General features: G+C 46.6%; 1 protein-coding gene across 2 annotated transcripts in view; it reads left to right on the plus strand.

Moving 5' to 3' along the window:
• The first annotated feature begins 10,195 nt into the window (after window positions 1-10,195).
• ZFPM2 (zinc finger protein, FOG family member 2) overlaps window positions 10,196-11,927 on the plus strand; it is a 559,985-nt gene continuing 558,253 nt past the window's right edge. Inside the window, exon 1 of one of the 2 annotated variants that reach the window (XM_082257925.1) lies at window positions 10,196-10,761. In XM_082257925.1, the coding sequence (XP_082114051.1) occupies window positions 10,722-10,761 (40 nt within the window). In that variant the 5' untranslated portion in view covers window positions 10,196-10,721. The remainder of the gene's footprint in view (window positions 10,762-11,927) is intronic. The other variant, XM_082257924.1, reaches the window with a different exon arrangement.

Raw genomic sequence — 11,927 nt, forward strand, 5'->3', positions numbered from 1 at the left:
ACAGCGCAACTGGATGCATTGCACATGGTTGGGGGGGGGGGGGGCACTTGCGGGGATCCACTTCAATAGGTCACACCAGTGGGTATAATTCCTGCCGCAACTCTTGTGTACACCTCCGGCCGCTGCCTCTGCAACTTTACCCCTTTGCAGTTGGTCTGTTTTGCATATGCGTTTTGTGTTTTTGTAAGTGTGTTTTTGATGCATTTTGCATTTTTGTGTTGGCCAATACAATCATTTTGCAGGGCAGCATGGGAAGTCTGTTTTCAGTGGGAGGTGTTTTCAGTGAAGAATGGTCAAAACTTCAGGCCGCAAAACACAGCAGAAATGCGGGCAAAGGGGGCGTGGCCTGGAGCGGCATGAAGTAGGACGCTAGTGACTAGAGCTCCGCCGGCCGATCATCCTTTACCCCGTTTATCCTGCATACCGGGTGTCTCTTCTGGCTCCACGGCATCCTCCTTGTGCCCCAGCACTTAGGCACCATGTCGTCGCCGAAAAAACCCACGGACACCGTGGCTAAACTTGACAAATTTCCCTGCCAGGAGAAGGAGGGCTCTTCCCAAGATGGGGCCGAGGCGGGAGCGGGAGGTAGCGTGGCGGCTGCGGACACAGTCCGTGTCCTGGATGCGATCTCGCTCTGCCAGCCCTCCCTAACGGCCAAAATCGAGGAGATTAAAGTTGACATCTCCCTGATCCGCCAGGACCAACAGAAGCTGCGAGACCGGGTCGACGAGGCTGAACACCGGATCAGCGGAGTGGAAGATTCCCTGCCCCCCCTGCAGCATGTCTCCGAGCGGCTTCAGCTTCAGGTGAGCCAGCTATTACTCAAACAAGACGACATGGAGAATAGACTGAGACGGTGTAATATCAGGCTGATAGGTCTCCCGGAGGGGGCAGAGGGCAGAGACCCGGCGGATTTCCTGGAAAGGCTCCTGACCGATACATATGGGTGTGAGGCCTTCTCCCCCACATTTACAGTGGAAAGGGCCCACCGTTTATCGGGGAAGCCCCCTCCGCAGGGGGCGCCCCCCCCCCCCCGCACCTTTATTGCCAAGATGTTGAACTATAGAGACAGAGACACCATACTGCGACTTAACAGGGAAAAGGGTAATATCCCTTTCGGAAATGGTCGGATTGCGATATTCCCCGACTTCTCGGCCGAAGTGCAGAAGAAACGCAAGACCTTCCTTGAGGCCAAACGTAGACTACGTGTCAAGAACATAAAATATGCTATGTTGTTCCCGGCTCGTCTACAAGTGGAGGGGGGTGACAGAGTTCATTTTTTCGACGACCCTGAGGCTGCCATAGCGTGGCTGGAACGCCTGGACACTCGGAGCTGAATTGCCCCCTCTGCCTCTTTTCCTATTTCCCGTTGGTGACCGGATTGTTGGCAATTTCACTCACTTGGCAGCTCTTCCCTTTTAGGGGTGTGCATCCTGTTCCCCTGGTTGGATGGTGACTATGACTGTTCCTGTGCTGCCTTAAACTCTCTTACTTTCATCCTGCCCAGTCCACGATCCATCCCCTGGTCTGGAGGAGGACCATACAGTTCTCCAATGTGCATTGATGTTCCTGCATTGTTTGAATCTGCTGCTCTGTGTCTATTTCTCCCCTCTTTTCTCAGCCTCGGTGCATATCATTTGTGTCTACCTTCTCCTCTATCTCCTTCTATGGATCCATATGTGTCATTGATTGCTGTTGCCCGTGGGGTTCTTTGGCCGGCGGGCCCTAGTCCTCTTCGCTTCTTTTTCTCTCTTACCAACCTCTCTCCTCTCCCCTTTTTTCTGCCCTTGTTCTTTCCCCTTTCCCCTTCCCCTTAGTGTTTGTTGTTTTTTTTACTCCTTTTCACTGTTTCTGGTTTTCTTTTCTCCTCATCTTTTTTTCTTCCTCTCCCCTTATTTTTTTTTCTCTTTTCTCTGGTACTCCTTATTTAATTTTCTAGCTTTCCTACAATTGTGCATTTGCTACCCAGCGAAGTTTCGCCCAAGGGCTCTGTGTCAGGCAGAGCCGCGCACCAACCACTCCTCCACTGTCTGTGTGGACGGTGGGGGCATATGCTCAGGCTGTTGTTTCCCTGGGCCAGACACTGGACCTGTTTTTCCCCTCATTTTTGTGCGGGGTTTTTTTTTTGTGGTCCTTATTTTCCCAAGTTTTACAGGTCCGGATTCTGTTGTGGTTGGGTATGGGATTTGAATGCCCGCACGTGTTTGGGTTGGTGCAGGGCGGGGTGGGGGGAACTGTTTTCTTTATTGTTCATAACTGATCAGTATCTGGGGGAATGTATATTGCTTACCATGTTCAGTTTTCTACGGCTATTCACAGTACTAATGGAACGACTATCTCTGTGCCTGACCGAGGCTACTCCCTTGAGACGCATTGTGACTTTTATTATTGCGAGTCCAGCGGGGCTCCCGGGGCTCCTGAACAGCTGGCTGCTACTGCCATTTTATGGCCCAACTTAAATTTCTGACATGGAACGTCCGGGGCCTGGGCGACAGGATTAAACGCTCGGCAGTGTTTGCCTTCCTTAAAAGCCAGCGTGCTGACGTAGTGGTGTTGGTGGAGACCCACCTGGAGGGCAGACTTCAGATGGCCCTCCGTCGCCCGTGGCTCGGCTGGACGTTCCATTCCATGTACACTTCCCATTCACGGGGTGTGGCTATTCTCGTGGCCAAGACTGTTCATTTTGAGCTCCGGGGGTCCCTAGTGGATCCTCAGGGTAGATTTGTATTTCTTTCTGTGATGCTATACAGGGAACCCTTTCTGCTGATGGCGTATTATGTGCCCCCCCCATTTTCATCCACTATCCTTATGGAGGGCCTGGATTTTATGATGTCAAATCCCCACATACCTGTGCTCTGGTTAGGGGATCTTAATAATACCCTGAATCCCAGTTTGGACAGACTCCATACGGTGCCCCCGTAATCTCCCTTGCCCACCTCGACTAGATTTGCTAGACTGTTGACGGAATTTAATTTATTTGACACCTGGAGAGCTAAATACCCTGACAAACTGGCCTACTCCTGTTACTCCTCTGCTCGTCAATCCATGTCTCGCATAGATTTTATCCTGGTCTCCCCTTCCCTTCTCCCACGCCTGTTGGACGCAGGATTTGCGGCTCGTGGTGTGTCGGATCACTGTCCCTACTGGGTGAAAATTAGTTTTGGCCGTGACCGTCCCCCCCCGGCGTGGAGGCTCAACCCACATTGGCTTGGGCTTCTACCTGAAGAGGCGGATGTGTCATCGGTCTGGAGACAGTTTTTTGCAGAGAATGAACATTCTGCCTCCCCGTCAGTGGTCTGGGAGACGTTTAAGCTACATGTCAGGTCCCATTTAACGCAGGCAATCAATAAGATCAAGGCTGCATCTTTGGAGAGTTAAAATGGCGCCCTGCGCAATCTGGCTACGGCGGAGCAGGCCTTCCAAGCGGCCCCGACGCCGGAGGGAGCTGCGCAGCTTAAGCTGGTAACTAGAGTGGTAGCACAGTTGGAATACGAAAGGGCACGTAGGAAGTTGTTTTTCCAGAAGCAGAAACTGTTTGAGCATGGGGAGCGTGCGGGTAAGCTCTTGGCTTATCTGGTGCATTGCGAGGATAGACCCCCGGTGGTGATTAAATTGCGCTCGCCGCAGGGTTCCCTGACCGCTGACCCCAAGCAGGTGGCAGATTTGTTTGGGGAGTTTTTTCAGGATCTTTACACTTCTGTGGCCCCGGGGGATGATTCTCGAATGGATGCCTTTTTGGCCTCTATAGAGCTCCCCCAATTGTCGGCCGAGCAGGTAGAGTCTTTGGAGGCCCCGCTTACGGTGGAGGAGATCGTGGTGGCCATTTCGCAATTCTCGAGAGCCAAATCGCCCGGTCTAGACGGCCTCCCAATAGAATTCTATGCAGCATACGCTGAAGACTTGGCTCCCCGCTTGCTGGCGCTATTTACTGATATATTTGAGACCTCTACTCTGCCCCCATCCATGAGAGAGGCTCTGGTGGTTCTAATACCTAAACCTGGTAAGGATCTGCAGCGTCCAGAGTCCTATAGACCCATATCCCTTCTCCAGGTGGACGTGAAAATTTTGGCCAAACTCTTATCCATCCGGGTTAACAAGGTTATCCTTTCTCTGATCCACACTGACCAGTCGGGCTTTATGCCCGGCAGGAATACTTCCTTTAATTTGCGAAGACTATTTATGAATTTACAGGCCACGCACGATAATGTGGGAGCTAGAGTGGTGGTGTCCCTTGACACCGCCAAAGCTTTCGATTCTGTCGAGTGGAGGTTTCTTTGGAGATGCCTAGAGGGGTTTGGCTTTGGCCCGCATTTTGTCCGCTGGGTGCAGGTACTGTACAGGCCCCGGTGGCCAGAGTGTTGGCCAACAGCTGGACGTCTGATCCCTTCCCCCTTAGTAGAGGGACGCGATAGGGTTGCCCGTTATCCCCATTGTTATACGCTCTAGTTGCGGAACCGCTGGCCATTGCTATCAGGACCCACCCGGATATAGGTGGCCTACGTAGGACCCCTGGAGGAAAGAATTAGCATGTACGCAGACGACACACTGCTGTTTCTTGCGGACCCAGAGGCCTCTCTCCATACAGCGCTGTCCCTGATTGGCCGATATGGCCAATTCTCGGGCTTAAAGACCAACTGGGATAAGTCCCAAATCCTGCCCATCGACGACATTTCGTCGGTCCCCCATAGCCTGGAGTTCCCCTTGTGTAGGGTGGACCGCATCAAATATTTGGGAATTCACGTCACGAAGAGAGGGTCTGATTATGTCTCGGACAACTTGCTACCTCTCCTTACCATGGTCAAAACGGGGACTCAAACTTGGGCTCGATTGCCATTGGAGGTTATGGGACGCATCAATCTCATAAAAATGGTGGTGCTTCCAAAGCTGCTCTACATCCTGTGGCATTCCCCGATGTATCTTCCACTCCGATACTTTCTTCAACTGGAATCTCTTCTTAAACCGTTTGTCTGGGGATCTTCCAGGCACAAGCTGTCCTGGTGGAAGCTGAAGAACGCTACCACTCTTGGGGGAATGGCTCTCCCAGATTTTAATTTATATTATATTGCGGCGCAGTTGTCTCATTTTTTCCATTTTAATTCCTCTGATAGGGATAGATTTCTAGCGCTCCTTGCGCCGTCTCGGACCCATGCACTCACAGATCCACTGTCTGTCATTGTCGCGGGTATACGGGGAGCGGAAAACAGGGACAGCAGGACTTCAATGTTCTATCACTATCGGAGGCTGTGGGACGTGGTCTCGAGCAAGCTGGCCCTCCCGGACCTGCACGAATATACCCCTTTGTGGTATAATGCCTCCCTCCCTGAGTTCCAGACTGTGCCGGATGTGCATGTATGGGTCCGATACGGTGTCATTTTCTTATCTCACCTCCTCACGAATGGCACTATTAGGAGCTTTGAGTCCCTCTCCAACAGGTTCCATCTTCCCCCTCATATGCGTTATCGGTACCTCCAACTGAGACACGCTTTCCAAGCGCAATTCCCTCAGCCTCTGCCCGAACTTCCTCCAGTTCCTGTGCTGGAGGTTGTTAGCTGCTCGGATCCTAGTCACCTCATTTCAATTTTATATACTATGTTGCACGAGCCGGCGTCCACAGTTCTGGCTTATGTCCCTAAGGCTAGGTGGGAGGAGGATGTGGGAGACCTGGAAGATGACGAGTGGAGCGACGCCCTTGATACTTGCAAATTGGCTTCCCCTAAATTGTCCGACCGCCTCACGCAGATATATATTCTTCACCGTGCGTACTTTACCCCCATTCTGACGGCCAAATACAGACGGGACACCTCGAATACCTGCCCTATGTGTAAACGGAAGCGGGGAACTTTTTACCATTTGATTTGGAGCTGCCCGGAGGTTCAGGGATACTGGGCACAGATAGTCAAATTCCTTCATGACACCATGGGCTCTCCCCTCTCACTGTTCCCCAAACCGTGTCTATTGGGAATTTTCCCTGACACCAGCATGAATAAGTTTACCACTGTTTTTCTACATGAAACCCTGTTCTCTGCCCGAAAGCTGATTGCGAGAAGTTGGATGCGAGATAGACCTCCTACTTTTCATGACTGGCTGAGAGAAGTTAATGCCACTATTCCGTACAAGAAACTTCTGTATACGCATCGAGGATGTCCCACGAAATTTACTAAGATATGGGACAGGTGGATTCAAGCCCCGGAGACATGTGCTGGCCCTGGTGCCCCGTCCCTCCCCCCTACATAATCCCCTGGACCTTAGGTTGTTCACAGTGTTCTTGGTCTTCCCGCTGCACACGGTCATGTAGTCGTTCCACTTCACTGTTACTTGTCCAAGATAATTTCAAGCATATGTACTAACTAATATGTCCTTCTGATATTCATGCCCTGTTGTTCTGGTCATAGCCTGGCTAATTACTTGTGGATTACTGTATTACCCTGTTACTGTTATTTACACTTTTTTTTTGCTCAATAAAGAACCGTTTGATTAAAAAAAAAGAAATGCGGGCAAAAACGCAGGCAAAAAGCAGGACACAGGTAGCACTTGCGTTTTGAATGTGGGCCCATTGAGGTCTATTGGACCAAAAATGCAAAACGCTGCGGGGAAAGAAGTCCAAGACCCTTTCTAAAAAATGTGCCCGCAGGAACCGCAAAGATATGAACGTTACTCATAATAAATCATGTTCAATGGCTCACACTGCGTTTCTGCAAAATGCAAGCCGTACTAGAAAATGCGATGGTGTGAACCTAGCCTGAGGCTCCATTCACACCTATGCAGTTTGCTTTTCAGCGTTTCTGCAATGCTTTCTGCGGTGCTTTATGTGGTTGTTACAGTGAATTTACTGCAATATTGCAGCGTTTTTGCTGCATTTTGGTTGCGATCTGTGGGGTTTTTTTTTTTACAAATTTGCAGAGTTGTATAAAGTACTCGAAACCCATACTTGAGTAAAAGTACAAGTGCTCGATCAAAAAGGGACTTTAGTAGAAGTGCAAGTGCTCAATCAAAAAGTGACTTGAGTAGAAGTACTAAAGTATTCAACATTTTTTGTACTTAAGTACTGCAAGTAGTTTTTTTTTAAATTTTGCTACTCAAGTACTGAAAGTAAAAGTACAAGTAGTTTTGAAAAAAAAATTGCTACTCAAGTACTGAAAGTAAAAGTACAAGTACTGTGTTATGTAGTTATTAAAGAAAGAAGTCAAAATTTTGAACATCATATTGTTTTTTTATTATTTCAAATGCAGCTTTTATTTATACATACAGTAGCATTTATTTTCGTATGCGCTGATAATACACATGTTTTGAGCTTCATGAAACCTGCCATCTACTGTTCTGGCAGTGGTAATTTTTATAATAGTAACGAGTAACTATGCAGCACAAAAAAAAATATCGGAGTAGAAGTATTGAAATCATCGAAAAAATGTAGTGAAGTAAAAGTGGAAGTAGGAGAAAGAAATTCTACTCTAGGAAAGTACAGATACAGCCTTTCGGTACTTAAGTACAGTAGTGAAGTAGTTCTACTTAATTACTATACATCTCTGCAAATTTGTTGTTGGGCAGATAAAAAAACGCAAATCTCTTCAAAATCCCGACACAATCGTGGTAAAAATGCAGAACGCACCATATGCTTTTCTGCAGCTTCTCCAAGTCAAGTGAACCAATGTTAAAAATAATGTTCTGCGTTTCTGCAAAAAGCATGAAAAAAAAAAACGCATTGGTGTGAATGGAGTCTAAGGCTTGGTTCACACTGAGGGGACGTGTCAGTCGACTTAGGGTGCAGGATGGTAAAAGCATGGCTCAACAGTGGGGTTTAAGCTTTGTTTCACACCTATGAAGTTTGCTCTTGAGCGTTTCTGCAGTGCTTTATGCGGGGGGGGTTGGGGGGGGGGGTGTTACTGCGATTTTTGCAGCGATTTGCGTTTTTTATGCTTTTTTTGGCAAATTTGCTGTTGGGTAGATTAAAAAACGCAAAAGGTGGCAAAATTACAGTAAAACGCAATAAAAATGCACTACCTACTTTTCTGCAGCTCCCCCATTGAAGTCTATTGAACCAAAAATACAAACAAAGCACCGTTTTGCGTTTAAAAAAGTCCCTGACCATTTTCGAAAATGCAGAGGCACAAAAATGCATTGATGTGAACGTGTTCCATAGGAACCCATGTTAGAAACAATGCCCTGCGTTTCTGCAAAAAGCATGAAAAAACACATTGGTGTGTATGGAGCCTAGAGGGGGCAGAGGTTGCAGGGTGATAAAAGCATGGCTCAAATGTGGGGTTTAAGGCTTGATTCACACCTATGCAGTTTGCTTTTGAGCGTTTCTGCAGTGCTTTTTGCAGTTTTTTTTTTACTGTGATTTTGTAGCGTTTTGCGTTTTTCTATGCTTTTTTTTTTTTTGCAAATTTGTTGTAAAAACGCACTACCTGCTTTTCTGCAGCTCTTCCATTGAAGTATATTGAGCCAAAAAAGCACAGTTTTGCGTTTAAAAAAGCCCCTGACTCTTTTCAAAAACACAGAGGCTCATTGATGTGAACGTGTTCCATAGGAACCCATGTTAGAAATAATGCAATGCGTTTCCTGCAAAAAAAGCATGAAAAAACACATTGATGTGAGTGGACTCTTAAGGGGCAGAGGTTGAGGTCTGATAAAAGCTCAACTGTGGGGTTTTACTTCCCCTCAACCACATGTGTGAACAAGCCCTGGGGGTTCTATTCAAAGTGAACAAATCACAACATATCAACGCACGTAATGTGTATTGCCATGCATTTACAGGTGCATTCATAGATGTGAATGAGCCCTAAATTAAATCTGCAGAATAAAAAAATATTGAAGGTGATACGTTAACCTTTTGACGACCGCCCACCGTAGTATTACTGTGGCAGGGCGTTTTGGCTGCGCAAAACCACTTAGTACAACATGATTTCGTGCATTAGGTCTCGGTGACGTGCGCGTGCCGCCGGAGCCACGCTCCCACTGTGTTTAGACACAGCGAGAGGCGCGCTGCGGGAGGAGTGACGGTGATTGTCGCTGCCCTCCCGCGATTTTTAGATAAACTGACAGAAGACCCGTCTGCTTATGTAAACAAAGCAGGCGAGTCTTCTGTCAGACAGGCAGGGAGAGATCAGCAGTTTCAGCTAAGCTGCAACCCCGATCTCTCTGTGCCTGTCACAGAACTTCCCCCCCCCCCACAGTCAGTAAGCATATTTAGGTACACATTAACCCCTTTGATCACCCCCAGTATTAACCCCTTCCCTGCCAGTGTCATTTATACAGTAACAGTGCGTAATATTTAGCACTGATTACTGTATTAATGTCACTGGTCCCCAAAAAGTGTCAAAAATGTCAGTTAGGGGTCCGATCTGTCCGCCGCAATGTCGCAGTCCCGCTAAAAATTGCTGATCGCCGCCATTACTAATAAAAATAAATAAATAAATAAAAAGTCCAAAAATCTATCCTGTAGTTTGTAAACGCTATAACTTTTGCACAAACCATTAAAAATACGCTTTTTGGGATTTTTTTTTTAACAAAAATATGTAGCAGAATAAAAATTGGCCTAAACTGATAAAAAAATGTAATTTAAAAAAAAAAAAATATTGGGAATGTTTTATAGCAGAAAGTAAAAAATATGGAGTTTTTTTTTTTCAAAATTGTTGCTATTTTTTTGTTTATAGCGCAAAATCTAAAAACCGCAGAGGCGATCAAATACCACCAAAAGAAAGCTCTATTTGTGGGAAGAAAAAGACATTGATTGTAGTTGGGTACGGCGTCACATGGCCGCGCAATTTTTCGTTAAAGTAACGCAGTGCCGAATCGCAAAAAATAGCCTGGTCATTAAGGGGGGTAAAACCTTTCCGGGGCTGAAGTGGTTAAAGCTTAGTGATTGGATTTAACAGTTACAGCGATGCCACCTAGACGTCCCCATCATTTTCCAGGTCCTTTTTTTTTTCCGCAGGTGGACTGAACACCATTATCTGGATGAAGCCGCAGCCTGAGAAAGCCCCCCGATAAGATCTGTGTCACCGAGCAGCAGGAGGAAATGTGCCGCAATGTTCTGTAATGAGAAAATTGCTGAAACTTTTCCCATTCCGGCATCAGCGGCTCAGGTGATGGGGAGGACGAGGAAGGATGTTGCTGCTCAAGTTTCCATTCGGCTTCCAGGAGGAACACACACATTGGGCGCTTCTCCTGGAAGCCACATGCAGTGCTCGTTAGAGGCTACTGTCTTGACACATTCTTTTTATGACAGTTTGTAAAGGGCTTTCCCTCCCTGCTCATTCCTTATCTGCTTCCCCTCCTACTGGAAAAGTGGCTTTTCGCTCCTCCTCTGATTTCCTCCCCATTCAGCAATCAGTCAGGGAGAGTGGATGTGAGCATTGACTGGGCTCAAGCTTCAAGCAGCAGCAGCATCACCATCCTCCCTGGGACTGTAGGAGAGGACCCCCCCTCCCCTTCCCACCTCTCTGTCCCCTCTCTTCTCTGTGCTCTCCATCCCTTTACTCCCTCCTCTCTCTGCACTCTCTCTTTCTCTCTGCACTCTCATCCCTGCCACCCTCCCACCTCTCGCTTGTCCCCTCTCGTCTCTTGCTCCAGTCCCTCTACTTGCTCTTCTCCCCTCTTCTTCTTCTTCTCCATCCGGGCATCACATCATCTGACTCTCAATCGCAAGACATCGATCGCCTCTTCTATGAGACAAACCAATTGATCTGTCCGCTGGGGTACCTGGACCAAGTACAGTCAGCATGTCCCGAAGGAAACAGAGCAAACCCAGGCAAATCAAACGTGAGTGCCATGCTGTATTGTACTGTGTATATATATATATATATATATATATATATATGTGTGTGTGTGTGTGTGTGTGCGTAATATACTGTCAACCAGCTAGGGTGAAGTTCTCCAGCAGACTTGCAACTCAACTATTCAAATGCCCTTAGGCACATCGTGGTGGAATATGCTGTGTGCTTGTTAGCTGTTTTCCTGGCACAGTTGTCGTAGTTGTCTCTGATTTTAAGCATGGGTGAACTTCTTGTTAAAAAAAAAAATAATAATTTTCCTTTTCAAGATTGTTACATTCAGATCATTCATTCATATCTTTTTTGTATATTTGTGTTTGTTTTTGTTTTTTTTATTTATTTTTTAATATTTTTTTTAAATCATAAACCAAAAGAATACAATAATCCTAATATTTTCCAACAGTATTTAGTAAATATGTTGTGACGGGATGAGGATCAGCGGTGTTTCTAGTTTGGATAACTAGACTTCGGCAGTTTAGAGTAAACATTTTTGGAAGTGTGCGGACAGGTACAGAGGCTAGCTCGCCTCGGGTTCCCAGGAGCCGCCCCGGCCTTCCAAAGTGTTGTCCCTGGAAATGTTATCACTTTGATTAAAAAAAATCCCTACGGTTGCTTGAATGTTTTGGATCGCACTGTTTTCCGATTTATTAGGAGGTTTCCCTGGTACTGGTGTCCCTGGAACATTTTGTACACGAGTTTGAAAAGTGTTTTTGTTTTTTTACAGTTTTTTATAGGTGCCAAGGTTTTCCGATTTATTGGGAGGTGTCCCTGGAACATTTTTTACACAAGTTTGAAAAGTGATTTTTTTTTTTTTTTACAGTGTGTTGTTTATTTATTTATTATTTATTCTAATTTGGCTATTTTTTGCTAGAAAGTATTATTGTTAAATAGGGACCAGTCCGGAAGAGTAGAATGTAACATAAATTAATTTAAATGAGTTTGATGAAATGATTTAGCGTGCTGCTGTCATCCAAGAGAGCGAGAAGCTTAAGGGCATTACTTCAGCAGCAAAGTGTCCCTGGAAAGGATATAAAAATGTTTGCACCTTTTGCAGATAGGACAGAGCTCCTTCTGCCTAGGCACCATCAGTCTCTATCTGCCTGATTAGGGCTTTTGAGCTGTCAGCTGGGGAGGCCAATGGATGAGGTCACTCAC

The sequence above is a fragment of the Pelophylax lessonae genome, assembly GCF_965119305.1.
Source record: "Pelophylax lessonae genome assembly, chromosome: 5".
Classification (NCBI taxonomy): domain Eukaryota; kingdom Metazoa; phylum Chordata; class Amphibia; order Anura; family Ranidae; genus Pelophylax; species Pelophylax lessonae.